Source organism: Penicillium paradoxum (assembly GCF_028828445.1).
Source record: "Penicillium paradoxum strain IBT 22861 chromosome Unknown utg000002l_segment0_segment0, whole genome shotgun sequence".
In the NCBI taxonomy this organism is placed as follows: Eukaryota; Fungi; Ascomycota; class Eurotiomycetes; order Eurotiales; family Aspergillaceae; genus Penicillium; species Penicillium paradoxum.
The window spans coordinates 3,965,430-3,981,300 of NW_026643180.1; the positions used below are offsets into that span (position 1 = coordinate 3,965,430).

Sequence of the window (15,871 nt, forward strand, 5' to 3'; positions counted from 1 at the left end):
CGTGCATACAGATCACTCTGCTCTATATTAATCCCACCCGGGTGCGAATCTGCAGACCTGGGTTTCCCCGCTCCGCACCACGCTAGCTTCCTCCATTCCAAGGCCATTACATGTCTCCCTGCAAGCTTAATGCATTTGAATTTACTCCGTCCGGAGTACATGGCTGCCAGGCCCGGTAGAACCCTGCAGGTGAACAGTTTATCAGGGGTTCCATTAATCCGGGGGCTAGAACAAGACTGGAAAACCCGGGTATGAGGGCGCTAGGGGCTTTGTCTATTTCTTCCTGTGTGGCTTTTGAGGTCACATCGTGACACCCTTGCTGGTCCGTTTTGAGTGATTATCGGCGAAAGGAGATGACCCAGGAGGTTAGCCGCTTTGTCTTGGTGGAGTCCGGGTTGCCTCTTTGCGACCCAGAGATTAGTGGGTAGGACATTGTCGGGCAACAGGTGGGCAACAGGTGGGATTTTGGACATTGCATGGATTATACGTAGATATCGTATTTGCTCTGGAGATATTCAATGGGACTGACACCGGTGACTTGTTCTGCAACGCGTCGTCAAACGTGGTGAGGTTTCATGATTTCCCCGAGATCCTCCAGGCGGGTGCTTACGTGGAATGCTCAGCCCTGACGCCCCGAGCGAGACGTCTTTTAAGACTCCTCTAACGTCATTACCAAGCCGCCTCTAGTGTGGATTTAGAGTGCACTGCATGGAGGTTTCGCATGACAATGTGGCTGATAGAGGAGTGGTTCGGGTGTAGCCTATATCAAGGTTGGCTTGAATCGGTGTCTAAATTAGTGTTAGGCCCACCACTATATGGTGTATGTCATACAAAATACGGAGTATGGGGGAGATTGCAACGAGTACTCCGCATACAAGGGCTAGATATGTTTCTAATTTTGACATTCGATACTTCCTGGTATGACTGTATCTTGACTAACGCATTGAGCTGATATGAAGTTGCAAGGTTTGGTAATACCTAGAGCTCAAATCCGGTCAGTCACCTTGTCATCTGTGCATTCCCAAGACTCGATAAGCCCATGTGGTTCCTCGTGGATACCCCTCTGGCAGCCTGGTGCAATCAGCCCATTTCTAAGTTGCATGATGGCGCATCATCGCCTATATCCACTGACCTCTTGATGGTCAGGATGATGATAGTGTGTCCACAATATAATCCACCCTTCTCCGAAGGCCAATTAAAAATCCCGCATTGGTCAAAGATATTCTCGTTTTGGGCCGACGCAATGACGAAAAGTCGTGTTCTCGAGTCAATCCTAAACGAGGGCCTTGGACCTTGAGGATCCCCATCATCTGGGCAGCCGGCGAGCAGAACAAAGAATCCGGGAATCCGGGCTCGCTGGCGAGAAAGCTCAATGATCCAACTAAGCCCCGGGTGCAAAATGAATAAAACGATAAATACAAACAATCGGTGTAGTTCGTTTGGCGATGGTGGCCAAAATGGCGGGCCAACTTCCAAGTAGCGGTGACGACCAGGGTCAACAATACTCTAGCGTTATGTCCAAAGCAATCACAGACACCCCTTGACCCAAAAACTTTCTTTGATGGCATTGGGTCCCGACGCATATCACAATCACCACGACGGTTGATATTGGGAGAAAAGCAGGGCTGTTGGGCAAGGATAGGGCGAGTTGGAACGTTGCAACAGTTGGATGAGGCACCTGTCAATTTATAACCAGATCGGCTGTTTAAATACCAAATACTCCTCTCTGCAGATCGACAAGAGGCTGGTATTCATGCAATAGGATTGATGGGGCGAAAAGTACTCCGTACGGAGTATAGATCTGAGGGTCCAGGGCATATTATGCCCGGCTTGATAGGCACCGTTCTGGAAATTTCGAATCAGAGGCTGAATGAAGAGCTATTGGTCCTTCAGAAAATGCAGTTGGATATTCTTTCGTAAATGACATAAATACAGGGCGGTTGAATTGGAAGGCAACCGGGGTGTAAGCCAACCGTTACAACGATTGGCCAAGCTGTTCGGTAACACCTACCCGGGTGTCCGTTCCCAGGTGAGTTTATAATAGGTGGGGTCTTCAGATAGTAAGGGCTTCTCGACATAAATAAAGCGCTGGGGCTCTTTCGTTGAACCCCAATCTCCATTAAATGGCGGATCCTGAGCCTCATCCGACCCTTAACTCCCTTTCCCACCCTTTCCAATCTTTAGTACGTTCGGCCTGATAATGCTGTCCATAAACCTCACTAATTCCGCCCAGATAATTAGTGATCGAAATGGGTGATCCGAGTCGCAAGGAGTTGAGGCCAACTCGGCATCATTTGGACAGACTGGATGCCAAGACCAGGGTCTCAAACAAAGTTATGGGCGACGTGTCCCCGAGGCGAGTTGGGATGGATGATCGGATTCCCTGTGCTCTGATTAACGATTTCCATAGGCGATCAATGAGAAAATTAATATCCAAGGATTTCATATCTGAAATGGGTACCCAAGGGTACTACTCAAGCTGCTCAGTCTCCGGTGCTCGGCCCCATTCTACGGGCGTCCTAGCAGATGATTGCCCGTTCGAAACACTCAGTAACCGAGGTGTGCGAAAGGTTAAAGGCCCTGCTCGTGCCAGTGTCGGCAAGGCCCTCCAGGGGTCCCGCAGCCACAGTTTGCGAATGTCTCGAGAAGGTCGGCGGGTTTCAGCTTCAGCCCATCAACACATAAAAGGCGGTGTCTCTGAAACCCAAAATCAAGGTACCGAGGGACCAAGTATGGATAATAGGGTTCCCAAGCAAGAAAACGAACCGCCGCTGGTTCACGACTGTTCGACACATCCAGACTCGACAAGACCATGTTCGACACCCATGACCGTGCACTATCAAATTGTTACTGAAGTGCCAACTGCTGTTTACAACAAACAGGCGCAGGAGTCATTGGAATCGAACAGGAGGAATGAGATGGCAATCAATCAGGATGTCGTGATGGAGGATGCAGAGCCCACTATTCGTGAAATGTTTAAACAACTGGAGACTCACGTTATCACTGAGGAGCAACTAATCAACGAAGTCCGCGGGATATATACTGGTTTGGTTCAGGTGGAAAAGAAATGCATCGAAGTCGATAGGCAACAGGCCGAATCCAAGACCCAACTGTCAAAAGCTCAGTGGCAGGTGCTGGTCTCAGTGCACCGAACGCTGCTCCACGAGCATCACGATTTCTTCCTGGCCTCTCAACATCCGTCAGCGAGTCGTGTTCTCAAACAGCTTGCGACGAAATACGCAATGCCGGCTCGAATGTGGCGATACGGAGTACATTCGTTTTTAGAGCTGTTGCGTCAGAATTTGTCCGATTCAATGGAGTATATGCTCGATTTTATCTACCTCTCATACTCTATGATGACGCTGCTATTAGAAAGCGTCCCAGACTTCAAAGAGACATGGATTGAGTGCCTGGGTGATCTTGCGCGTTATCGCATGGCGGTGGAGGAGTACGACAAAAAGGATCGTGAGCTCTGGGCAGGAGTCTCAAGATACTGGTATAACCAAGATGCAGGGGGAAGTACGAGCAATGGGCGGATCCAGCATCATCTGGCTGTTTTGGCGCGTCCAGATGTCCTCCAACAGTTCTTCCACTACACAAAAGCACTGGTCAGCGTATCCCCATTCCCAAATGCCTTACACGGCATGAAACAATTGGTGGCTCCGCTTTTGAGCCTGCCGACTCAGGAGGAAACTTGGGTCACGTCGTTCGTGACCACTCACAGCGCACTTTTCATGCAACCTCCAGCCTCGGCTGAGGACTTTGCCGCCCGAGCGAATGGATTCCTCGCAAAATTACGCATGGAGATCAACCGGATAGGCAGAAACAGTCAGCAAGGTGTTCAGATGACATCTTGCAATATTTGCGCGATATTCCAATATGGAAGTCAAGATGGAGTCATGGAAAAAGACTTCACATTGAAGTCGCAGAACCCCACTGTAGAAGAACGATTATTGGCAATGCAGTGGGCATCTGGTGCGAGGACACTTGATGAAAGTGCATATGCCGACATCTCATCCCAGCTTGCCTTCCGAGCGAGCTCGCTGACGTTTCACACCCTCATCATCATGCTCGGACAAGTCGGCGATCCAAATATGTACCCCAGTGTTCATATCTCAATGGCATTTATCTCGTGTCTTACGGTCAATCCGGCTGCCATACAACGATTGGAGCCGTTGATTCCGTGGTCGCTGCTCGCGGCGTATCTGAACACCTTGTTCCGTGTTGATGATGATATCTCGAAAATCGAAAACGAATCGTTCCCGCTTGGCACCAAAGACGCTGTCCAACTGCCGGAGGACTTTTTGATCAGAGGCCAAGCATGGAGTCAAGTATATTTCCCAGCGGGATTCTTTGAGGAGGCTCCCACCGAAGATGAGAGACTATCAATCGACGCAGCTTCAACAGTGTCTCCTAGAAGACATCGATGCCTTTGGCTCGGTGTTCGCATCGCAAAGGTCTGTTATCCTCTCTTTTTGTACTCGTGCATCTAAAAAAAAGGCTGACGTTCATATACTATTTAGTTCAACCGTTGGATGACATACGATCGGACACAACGTTTTACGCCTACCAAATTAGCACACGAACTTGCGCCAATAGCAGAATCCCCAGCTTATCTCTCTGGAAAGCTTGAATCACTAGGAACTGAAATATCACACTCTGATCAGGAGATGCAGGGAGTGTGAAAGGGGTTGAGGGGGGGGTCACTCCTGGCTCTGATGCGGATTCCCTTTCATGGCATCGGATGCACCTGTGGAAGGGAATCATTATCCGGGCTGGTGGAATCCTTAGAGGTTCTTTGCTGTTCTCTATTTTTCTCAGATTCGTGCTCAAGATGGATGCTTGGGCGCGAATCTTTCCCTTGGACCTTCTCCGTAAACGCTTGGAAGGGGACCCGTGTTTTTGTTATTACGTTACTGGAAATAATGAGCCGGGCCACTACACGACAGATATCAAACCACAGATCTCTCTCTGGACCAAGGATTGCCTCCACAAGGACCCTTTTTCAAGGACTTCCAAGGACTCCCGCGACTCTGGACATGGATTTCATGAGGATCCTGTACTTGACCCCCAGAATCTCTGGCGTCGGCCATTTTGTTCCACCGCGTTTTCGGAGTGTTGAATTGCCTTTCGGATGTTGCCGGGCACTGGACTGTGGGCTCCAGTTCCATCGTGGCTGACTTTGACTTGCTAGAAACCAGGACTTCTACTTCGGTCTTTTTGTGGACTCGGATGACTGCAATTCTTCGTCAGGAAAGAACTGCTCTCAGATCTTTTCAAAGTCAGACTTGACTTCTCCAAATTGTGTTGTTCTGTACTAGATTGTTGTGTGGTGGTGGTGGTGGTGGTGTGAATGAATGATTGTGTTTGAATTGTGAAAGGAAGAGGCATCTTAATACAATGTATTGGCCTTGAACTGCACATCGGGGACAAGAACGAGGATGGAGAGAGAGCCTCGAGAGAAGGGGATATTGCAGAAACCGGGGTTACCTGGTTGGCAATGGTTGTTGATTGATCACAGGAGATTGAGAACGCATGGAGCCGTGTGGTGCTCGGGTGGTGAAAGCAGGAGAAGCTTGATGATAACTGAAGGAAAGTATTTGAATTGAAAATATGGAAGTTTTATTTCAGTCCCTTCCCATTTGGGAAGTGTAGCTAAATAATCACTTCATTCTGCACCGATGCATCGCCTACTTTGCCCCCGTGGCAGAGCGCAGGAAGCAAGATCCAGATACCTGATGCTGGCAGCGCTCTCTGATGCTGTTTCAGGCAAGTTGTGCAACCCGTTCTACTAGGGATATCCCTCGAGTTTCGCCCAGTAGTGAGTTCCCCAAGGACTTGTCTACGCATCCGACGGGCCTGTCGTGTAAGAACGACTCGAACACTCGTGAATCACAGTCTTCTGCTCATGGCTGAGCCATCTTCCCTTTTAAGGTCCCCAATCCCCATCTAGTACATGACATTCTAACAGGATGGAATCTAGATGCCCGCGTGAGGCACCCTTCACTCGAAGATCTCTGAGCTACTAGGTTCAGCTAATATTTGCCTCTTAGAGCCCCTCCATTGTTTTATCACTATCGTAATCTATACAGTCGAATAGTTCCATAAGGAGACGTTCAGCCCCGATGTCCCTGTATATACCCGATATCATAGCATTATTTATGAAGATGCACTACTATTAGATCCACGCGTATGGAGTATAGAGCGCATAAACACCATGTAAATGATCTACGTCATAGTATGCAAAATGCCACCTATGTATGTAGGTAAAACAGGCCCCCAGACTTCGTAACAGAGACCTTTGAAACAATATATGACAATTTACGAACCGTGGCTCCTTTTAGTGGTGGAGCGCAGTCTATTTCGGAGCTCGCGCGTTGCCGATAAAAGGACAAGCTGGCGATTATCAACTTGCAACGTTAACATCCCCCCTCTCTTCTCCCCTCCTACCCTTCGAATGAAGCTTGGGGATTAATTTGTACTCTATGTATGAAAGCTCTCTCTCTCAGACCTAAGTGCTTGCCATCTCCCTTCGGGCATCACTCGCGTCTCCCAATTCCTCATTTCTCCTCCGCGTCTGCCGTGTAGCTCGTCGCTCTCTCTCTCCACAATGGCGGCAGCTTTGGGGGAGGTCTGTCGCCAATGCGTCCAAACCGTGACTGAAATCCCAGTCCAGATCTTACTCGTTGCCGCCCTATCCACATTGTTGGGACTATTCGTCCTAGTAAGTCCAAGTTCGCTCGGCTGCACTTGTACCTGAACGCGCGGATGACACTCCGCACACCCGCCGACGCCGACCCCAAATTACTAACGTGTTCAATTGCTTGTGTTTTTAGTTCTTTCTGTTTATATTCTTCGTCGCACCAGTCCCGCGCGCACCCCGATCAGAAGAAAAGAAGTATAGAACTCTCGCCAAAGATGGAGCCGTTACGGACCCCGAACCCCTACCCTGCTGGCTCGACAGCCTCAACTCCAAAAACACCGATCGCAAAACACCCATAATTCACACAATCGAACCAGCCGAGCTATTCATGTCCGTGGTGGTACCGGCCTTTAACGAGGAGGACCGATTAACTGGCATGCTGGAGGAAGCCGTCAACTACCTAGAGCGCATGTACGGGACAACAGCTTCCACCGCGGAGACGATTGAGACCAGCTCAATGCGTAACCGTAAACTGAACGGGGATGCGACACCCAATACCGCCTCAGACCGCGGCTGGGAAATTATCCTTGTCTCGGACGGCTCGACGGATCGCACGGAGGAAGTCGCGTTCCGCTTTGCGCGCGATCACCAGCTGTCTCTGCACCCCAAGGGACACGCGGGTCCCTGGACGCCGCAGGCTGCGGAAGGAGTGCATATTCCGCCCGGCACGATCCGCGTCGTCAGTTTGACTCACAACCGTGGTAAGGGCGGTGCAGTCACGCATGGGATGCGCCATGTTCGTGGCCAGTATGTTGTTTTCGCAGACGCGGATGGGGCCAGCAAGTTCGATGATTTGGGCAAGCTTGTCGGGTCTTGTCGCGATGTAGAGGATGCGAGGGGGCGTGGTGTTGCTGTGGGATCGCGGGCGCATATGGTTGGCAGTGAGGCTGTGGTAAAGGTATGCTTGATATGAGCTGGGAGATGTGGGAAACTTGTGTGATTTGATACTAACACACCTTTAGCGATCCAAGCTTCGCAACTTCTTGATGCACTCGTTCCATTTGATCCTGTGGCTCATGACGCCTCCGAAGACGGCGACTGTGAAGGATACGCAGTGCGGGTTCAAGCTGTTCTCGCGCAATGCGCTACCTTACATCGTGCCTTACATGCATTCTGAGGGTTGGATTTTCGATGTTGAAATGCTCATGTTGGCCGAGTTTGCCCGGATTCCCGTGGCCGAAGTGCCTGTGGGATGGAGGGAGGTCAAGGGCAGTAAATTGAATGTCTTGCGAGATAGCATCGGCATGGCCTGGGGTCTGGCTGTTCTACGGGCAGCTTGGTCCTTGGGTGTATATAGACAGCGATAATCGGGATTGGTAAATATCTCATTAATTTTTGACAGTTTTGCATGGCGAATATAATTGCATCTTGAGTTTTAGAGATTCGGCTTCCCGGGCCTGGATCGTTTAATTCCGATATAGTGCCTCTCAGGATGTATATACCTAGTCTGATGGACCCCTTGGCCCCGCTGAACCTCGACACACTTGTCCCCATCGGCTCTAGTTTGCTATGCCACCGGGCATCGGGATGGACTTCGGATGTCCTGAGTGTCGGAAGTGCGGTGGGCGTCCCGTTGTCCAAGCCATGTTACCTGCTTCATTGGGTGTCGGAGTCTCCATCGACAACGCTAATGTTCCAGGGTTTCTCCATTCCACAGTGAATTCCGTGGCTGATTGGCCGATTGGCTACTGCTGCTCAAACGGTGTATCTATACTTTACTACCCTGCACGGCTCTTTTGCTACATGCGCAAAAGCACGAGCGATCAGTAGCCATATCGTACGGAGGCCAGATAGACAAATCAGTGACTGCACATGCGAACTTCGGAGCTGCTAGACCATACCATGAATCACTTGGCATTGCGCGTACTGATCTCCTTACTTCATGTCCAATATAGGGTCCATTCGTGGCTTTTTTTTTCTCTCCGAGTAACAGGTCTAGAGCAAAAGAGAGATTTCCAAAGTAACCGACTTTTTCCATAGAAGGCCTTTTCCGGTCCACACGTGGGTCTCCAATGGGTCTCCATATGTAACGACAGACCACGGTTCAGACAGGAAAACTTGCAATCGCTTTGAGGATCCACGGAAGAGTTCAGGAACCGGCTAATTGGACGGAACTATGCAGAAAGGACAACCGCCGATGGATTGGTGCCGATTTCACTAGACCCTGTATTCGCCGAAAAGCGCTACATTGGTATCGTGGATGTCGAAAAATCGGCGGTCTACGTGGAATGTCGATCAGATGCTATGTCGTTTTTATCTATGGCACGGAGTCAACATCGCCTGATTCTCGCATTGGCATACGTGAAGCAAGGTCATCTGAGATCCCGGTCTATTTTTACTCAGGTTTCCTTGACCCTTTCAGGCGTTTCCAAGAGAAGGGTCTGCGCTGTCCAAATTTGTGCGGTGGCAAACACATCTATATAACGCATCCGAGTGTGACCATTGCCTATTAAACGGAATTAGCAGCCGCCTTTCCAGAAAATTTGAACAATTTCATCATCCCTTTTGCAAGGTAGACATGGCGTCAACATTCAACAATACGATATCAACCTCACGCCTCCTCCAACTCCCAGCCGAACTCCGTCTCAAGATCTACGCATATGCCCTGTCCGTACCAAATGAGTACCTCGTCAGCAAACCCATGATCGTCCTGGGCGATCGTGGCAAGACCTTCACAGCCCGCGGTCAATACCGAGCCTTATCAATGAGTCCTCACTGGATTGGCGACGACGGCACAGCACGCCAGTTACTCCGTGTAAACCGCCAACTCCACGACGAAGCAGAAGACTACCTCTACTCCTCCCACACGCTCTTCCTGCGCAACTCCTTCAACCTCGACCGCCTGGGCCAGTTCCTCGACACGCTCAGTGCCACAGCCCGCGCACGCATCCGCAGCGTCGGCTTCGAGATCTTCTTCTTCGTGCACACGCAAACGGGCGTGCCCAAGCGCACTCTCAAACAATACGAGTGTGCAGCGCGGCTCTTGTCGGAGAAATTGCCGCTGTGGAATAGCGTTCTCCTTTATGTCGACCCACGCTTTTACTATCCCTCTGCCAATGTCGGGGGTCGGGATCTCACGGCCCGAGGAGTGTTCGATCTCGCCACGCGGTTCGGTGCCTTGTGCAAGGATGTGAGCTTCTATCCGTTGCCTAATGGCGATCAGCATCTGCTGGAAGAGGCTCAGCAGTTTGTTTGGCGAAGTCGTTCACCGCGTCGGCTTTCCGATGCTCGGTCGATCAAGGGATGTTCGGCTTGGTCGTTGGATTGCGACTTCAAAAAGAAAATGGCGCCAAGCCGGCATCGGCCCACTCCTTCTGTTTGCTGACCTGCTCCTTTGGGTTGCCTTTTTTGGTTCTCCGGTGGTTCTACTTTTTTTTTGGCTCCTGTTTAATGGGGGACTCTTCTTTCTGCTTTTCTGTTTGCTTTTATCTTGCATCTTTAGCCTTGCGGATCAAGGCATATCTGGTCATCTTCTCAGTTTGTTTTAAAAGCATCGTTTTGCGAGTTTTGTTAGCCCTGCGCCGTGACGTCTGAACCCCGATCATACGAAGATATCCTGGTCGTATGTCATGGAAAGTTCAGTGGGATCCTTTGGCGCAAATGGCGGGATTGGGGCGTTTAGGTTGCTTTTTGGTTCTCCCCATTCTTGTTCTATCGGTGATTACACAGTTAGAGAGTAATAGTCGTTATAATATACCCCAAGTCACTTTACCAGGTCATCCCGTTTCTTCTGTCGTTACAATACACACATTTTCTATGACGCTGACGCTGAAACCATCTTATTAATGATATTGCCCTTGACGGAGCCCTCTTTGACGTCATAAGCTCAGCTCTGATTTTGGTTTGGACTTGATCTTCCCCCCTGACACCTTCTCCAACTCCATCTGGTAACCGAAGATGTGGGGAGATTCATGATTCAAGGAAATTAAACTACAACTCCACTCTCCCATCTCCGAGCTTCCTACCTGAAGGCTACCCAAACCAAACCCCGCCCAACCTGCCCAACATCCATTCGCCGAACGCGTTCTCCTGACATGCACCGTATCGAGAAGCTCGCATGAAATCTAGTCCGCATTCAATGCCGTTAGACCGAGGCAGTGTCTCGTGATTGACCGCTTCTACTCCAGTCTGGACTCGCAGAAAGCCAACGAAGCTCTGCAGGTTGGGCACTATCGTGTATCTAATATATCAACACTCTTATATGTCGTGAGCTCATTATCGTGAAAAATTCGAAAAGAATCGAAACAATCTCAACACCATGAAGCACACCAAATTACCAGACGGCCACGGAAGTCTCTACAAAGAAGTGCGCTTCTCTCCGACCGAAATACCCGTTCGTCGCACAAAATCCGTTTCGGCCACTTTTCCTCCTGTCATTTCAGGCTACGGCCGAACCACGTTTCACGAGTCGGCATTGGTAGATTCGTTCGCCATGGATACTTCTTACATCGACCAGTCTCGAGCGCTACTCCAGAGTCAACGGGTGAATTTCGAAACGGAGAGGGCATTGTTTGCGCAGGAGCGACGACTGTGGGAAAAGGAGCGGGCGCTATTGCGATCGAAAATTATCGAGCTGGAGGAGACGGTCAGAAACCAAGGGAACAGAACAAATCAATTGGGGCCGGAATCCGCCAAATTCGTGCTTCAATCATCGCTGTATAACTCAAATGGCTTAAGAGCTCAGGTGTGGGAGGGGACGAGTCCAGGAAGTCAGCCAACAAGGGTGTTCGCGGCGCCCGATTCCCCAGACCAGAGCTATCTGCCGTCGATCTCCGAAAGCGGGCGTAATCCACCGTCCCTTGATCGGGCCCTTTCTCCTCAGGCGCAACTAGTAGACCCTTCTAGAGCGCCTGTGAGTTTGCCAGTGCCGATCGAAAAGCTTGACAGCACCCTAGATGGTATCACGCTCAAGTCCACGGCTTTGCCACCTGGCGTGGTAGCTCGAGTGATGACTCCGCCCTCCCCGTCGCCCCTGGTAACATCCCCTGGAAACGCCCCTACAGTCACTGCAAGGCCCAGTATGGAACATCGAAACAGTCTCAAACTGAAGCTGTCCGAGCTCGGCCCGCCCAATGAGAATTTGCTCCGCCATGCAGGTCATACCCCAATGGCGATCATCGACGGATTGGATGATAGTCGCAAGACCACCAACGAGTGCTCTCCCCTCGAGGTTCCTTCCCAGGCGGAAGAAGAACCTCTTGCGCCCGTGGCAACGCACGTCCAACAACCTTCTGAGAATAAGATCTCCTACTTTCCGGACGTGCCAGATGACCCCGCTCTCAAGGGGCCGCTTGGTCTCATTAATGATGAGGAGCACGATACTAATTTTCTGAATGAACTTGACCAAAAGCTCCTTAGTCAGGCGAAGAACATACTGGGTGGCTCGGTTGAATCCGTTGACCCGAATGAGACAGACCCGGAGTCTGAGTTCGCCAACCAGGACGACAGGGAGCCTGAGTTCAAGTTTAGGAAATCGAGCAATTTTGGTTCTGCATTTGGAATATCGAATTTGGGTCAAATCTAAGGATATATTCTCCGCCATCTACACTTGGTTCTTTGTGATATGTGATCTTGCTCATCATGTAGTGTGGATTTCTTCGATTCTTCTTCTCTTATTTCCCCCTTCTTTCTAACATACGACGTGCATATCTTTCTGATACGCCCGTCTTTTTCTTTGATTTTCCTTTTTGGCGAGATACCTCACGAGATTATGATATATCCCGATATGTGCAATACTATTCCACTTGTTTCAGTAGTCTTCCTGGTCTATCCTCGTTTCAGGGGTTACCTGGTCGACTTGACAGGCAGCCTTGGCCCTAGCAAGTTCCATCAAAATTTTCTTTGGTTGCTATTGGGGTTCCTTGCGTTTGACATAGGAACAATTGATCTAAATCTAATGTCTTGATTAGCTCTTTCATCGGTTCTCCTGTGGAGGGGCCACTTGGTTGTCTCTTTGCCTTCTTGTTGACTCTCCCTTGCATCGAAGTAGCCTCTCTTCTCCATCCAGCCCCACGTGTTGTCTTGTTCTTCACGGTGAGCAGCCCATCTGTCGCTCATACGACAGCGAGAATCCTGTGAGTATTCTCCTGGCTGAGTTACACTCGGAGTCGGAGTCGGAGTGGTCATGCATAAGCTTTACACTGATTCGTTTAGGGCACACCTGGACTCTGGACAAGACCTGCACCTTCTATCTAGCGAACCATGTTGCCCACCTAGGCCCATCTATCTAATTTCCACCACTTTCCTGGTTCCAGACTTCCAGGCCTCAATGTCTCTCATGATTTCTGCTCTCGGCAGCTGCCGTGACCTTGGGCCTTGCAGATCACTACCCTTATGGCTTTTCTCGAACTGCCATCAAGGACCGAGGTAGTCTGTGCCTTGCAGGAAGCTCCCTATCTGGTCTTATCTGGTCCTGGGCAAAGCCCTTGGCTCCACGATACAACTCAGGCGTATACTTTGCATGGATGTCGAAAACTACATAAGGGCCATGCTTCACGCCTCACCTGTTGTTTCTCATCACACAACAGTCTCTTGACAGTCATTCGCTCTTCTCTCTCGTTTCAAGCTCTCTTTCAATCCACCTCTCCACGATTCGCTCAGTCAGCGCTTCGATTATACTCCATCCAGAACATTCACCGTCTTCTTTTACTGCGAACCACCTACTACCATCACATCCGCAACCATGGTCTCCTCTACTATGAACGTCCCCGGCGTCATGGGCCTCTTCCTCGCCCTAGGCCCTGCCACCGTCCTCTCTGCTCCCCAGATGCCTTCTTTCCCAGTCCCTAACATGATGAACTACGGCTCCAGCAATAGCGAGACCTCCGCTGGCAGCGGCGTCCAGGTCGGAATCCCTGATGGTCCCTACGTGAATGTCGGCGCCGGCTACCATGACAGCCACCACGGCCCCTGTGGCCCCGGCTCTGGCGATTATCACCACTCAGGCGCCGGTGTTGATGTCGGCATTCCCGGCGGCCCTTATGTCAACGTCGGCGCTGGCGAGGACCAGTATAACGATGACTACCCTTGCCCTGAGCCTCCCGTTGTGCTTGTTCCCACTACCACCGCCCCTCCGGCAGAGGTTATTGTCCCTCCCACTGAAACTGCTGCCCCTCCTCCCGCCGAGGTTATCGTCCCTCCCACTGAGACGGCCGCCCCTCCCGCCGAGGTCATCACTCCTCCCGTTGAGACTGCTGCCCCTCCTCCCGCCGAGGTCATCACTCCTCCCGTTGAGACTGCTGCCCCTCCTCCCGCAGAGGTCATCACTCCTCCCGTCGAGACTGCCGCCCCTCCCGCAGAGGCCATCGTCCCTCCCACTGAGACGGCTGCCCCTCCCGCCGAGGTCATCACTCCTCCCGTTGAGACTGCCGCCCCTCCCGCCGAGGTTGCCGTTCCTCCCACTGAGACTGCCGCCCCTCCCGCCGAGGTCATCACTCCTCCCACTGAGACCATCGCCGCGCCCCCCGTTGCCACTGCCAACCCTCCCATCCTCCCACCCACCTTCACAACCCCCATGGACGTCCCCACCACCGCTCCCGCCGTCTGGGCCTCCTCCGCTCCCGCCGTGACCACCTCCATCCCCCTGATCCACCACGCCGCACCCACCGCCTCCTCTTCCCCCTCCTCCGCCCCCGTGATGCCAGTCTTCAACGCCGGCTCCTCTCTCGCCCCCGGCTCCGTCCTCGCAGTAGCCCTCCCCATCATCCTGGCCTTGTTCCACTAAACCCTCATCTCGCCATATTTCCGCCCCGGGCCCAGCAGCCATGCCAGCGACATGGCTCTCCTCTTACGCTTCATGATCGTCCTGATTGATCAGACATGTGTAATTTCTTGTCTTGATTGTGCACACCTTCTTACATTCTTCCTTGTCTACTTTTTTTTTCCTTTATAATATCTGCCCTCTGGTGTCCTCACTCCCCCAGATACGTGTATTTTCTGTGCTTATCCGTGAGGCCTGGTTTTTATTTCTTTGTTGGGTTAGCTATACTTTTTATTGGTGTGATGGTGCATTTCTATTCTGGGCGTCTGCGAGTGCGTAGCGCTATTTAGTGTTCTTTTGTGGTTATTGTTTGTTTGGTATCATATCTCATAGGAATATACCTATCTCTCTCTCATACCTTCTTCATTTATTAGTAGATCTGATATTCGCTATCTAAAACTTTGATACAGAAATGGATCAATGCTCGCGAAATCTTCTAGTGTTTGAATGATTTCTTCTATCTCTGGGGGGAGCTTTTCTATAATCGTACGCTTGAAAGAAAGCTAATGTGGATTGGTTTGGGACAATGCACGCCTAGTCCTAGATAGGCTTTATAGCTTCATATTCTAAGGCGATTCTTAATACACTTCAAGTCTTCATACTAGATTGTATACCTCCAAGGCTACAGCATGGATAGGTGATTGACTGCGCGGGTATAGGTATATATTTTGCATCTATTCCGAGTAGTAGAGTGTCAATCTCCCCCACCTGAGGGATATATATAGACAACTCGAAGATATACTGGTTGCAGCCTAATGGGCATCGACTACGTGTGGTAATCCTCCATTTTAGAGTACAGTACAACACATCATGGCTTCTGCGTTTTCATCAACCAATCATACACCAACCTTATGTATAGATCTATAGGGACTAGTGGGCCTGAGACCTGGGAAATGCTAATTTGGTCGAAGTCTAAGAGTTACGCATTTTCGCTTCCGGCGCGGAGTGATCGTGACGACTAGTCCTTATGAAGGGATTGAACCGTTTGTTCGAGGAAAATGGATAGATTCAATTAAAACTGTATTCCCATATAATCTTCTCAGGTCAACAAGATAGTGGCTGGGATCCATGTAGCCTTGTGCCCCGGCGCATGGACTTGCTCATCCCTTCCGAGTTAAATCGAGCGGACAAGGTTGTCTTCTCACCAAAGTCTGGTTTGGATGGCGCTAGGGGCTATGATATATGCGATCTCGCGATTCAATTTGTCTACCTTGGATATAAGCCCGAAGATTGCAGGAAATTCGCCATAGGGGATTTCCCAAAGCTGATAAGCACTCAGAGCAAAAGCAAACCCAGCAAAGGGGGGAGAAAGGAGGTAAAGATGATATCCATTCCCAAGGAAGTTCAACGCCAAACTCATGTCATGTCATGCATATCCCGAGGTCACGTTTAGAAAAATCGGGAAAAGG

General features: G+C 50.6%; 5 protein-coding genes across 5 annotated transcripts; all 5 read left to right on the top strand.

The window, feature by feature from the left end:
- Nucleotides 1-2,453: 2,453 nt before the first annotated feature.
- Nucleotides 2,454-4,493, top strand: N7457_001414 (uncharacterized protein; the record flags this gene model as incomplete). The annotated part of the gene is made up of 1 exon (XM_057172460.1): nt 2,454-4,493. The coding sequence occupies one exon, from the start codon at nt 2,454-2,456 to the stop codon at nt 4,491-4,493; it is 2,040 nt and encodes a 679-aa protein (XP_057036363.1).
- A 2,117-nt stretch (nt 4,494-6,610) lies between these two features.
- N7457_001415 (dolichyl-phosphate beta-glucosyltransferase) lies at nt 6,611-8,010 on the top strand (the record flags this gene model as incomplete). The annotated part of the gene is made up of 3 exons (XM_057172461.1): nt 6,611-6,724; nt 6,837-7,601; nt 7,666-8,010. The coding sequence occupies 3 exons, from the start codon at nt 6,611-6,613 to the stop codon at nt 8,008-8,010; spliced, it is 1,224 nt and encodes a 407-aa protein (XP_057036364.1).
- A 1,211-nt stretch (nt 8,011-9,221) lies between these two features.
- Nucleotides 9,222-10,028, top strand: N7457_001416 (uncharacterized protein; the record flags this gene model as incomplete). The annotated part of the gene is made up of 1 exon (XM_057172462.1): nt 9,222-10,028. The coding sequence occupies one exon, from the start codon at nt 9,222-9,224 to the stop codon at nt 10,026-10,028; it is 807 nt and encodes a 268-aa protein (XP_057036365.1).
- Nucleotides 10,029-10,961: 933 nt separating this feature from the next.
- N7457_001417 (uncharacterized protein) lies at nt 10,962-12,227 on the top strand (the record flags this gene model as incomplete). The annotated part of the gene is made up of 1 exon (XM_057172463.1): nt 10,962-12,227. The coding sequence occupies one exon, from the start codon at nt 10,962-10,964 to the stop codon at nt 12,225-12,227; it is 1,266 nt and encodes a 421-aa protein (XP_057036366.1).
- A 1,158-nt stretch (nt 12,228-13,385) lies between these two features.
- N7457_001418 (putative cell wall protein) lies at nt 13,386-14,426 on the top strand (the record flags this gene model as incomplete). Its single annotated transcript, XM_057172464.1, has 1 exon — nt 13,386-14,426. One exon carries the CDS (start codon nt 13,386-13,388, stop codon nt 14,424-14,426), a length of 1,041 nt encoding a protein of 346 aa, XP_057036367.1.
- Nucleotides 14,427-15,871: the final 1,445 nt, after the last annotated feature.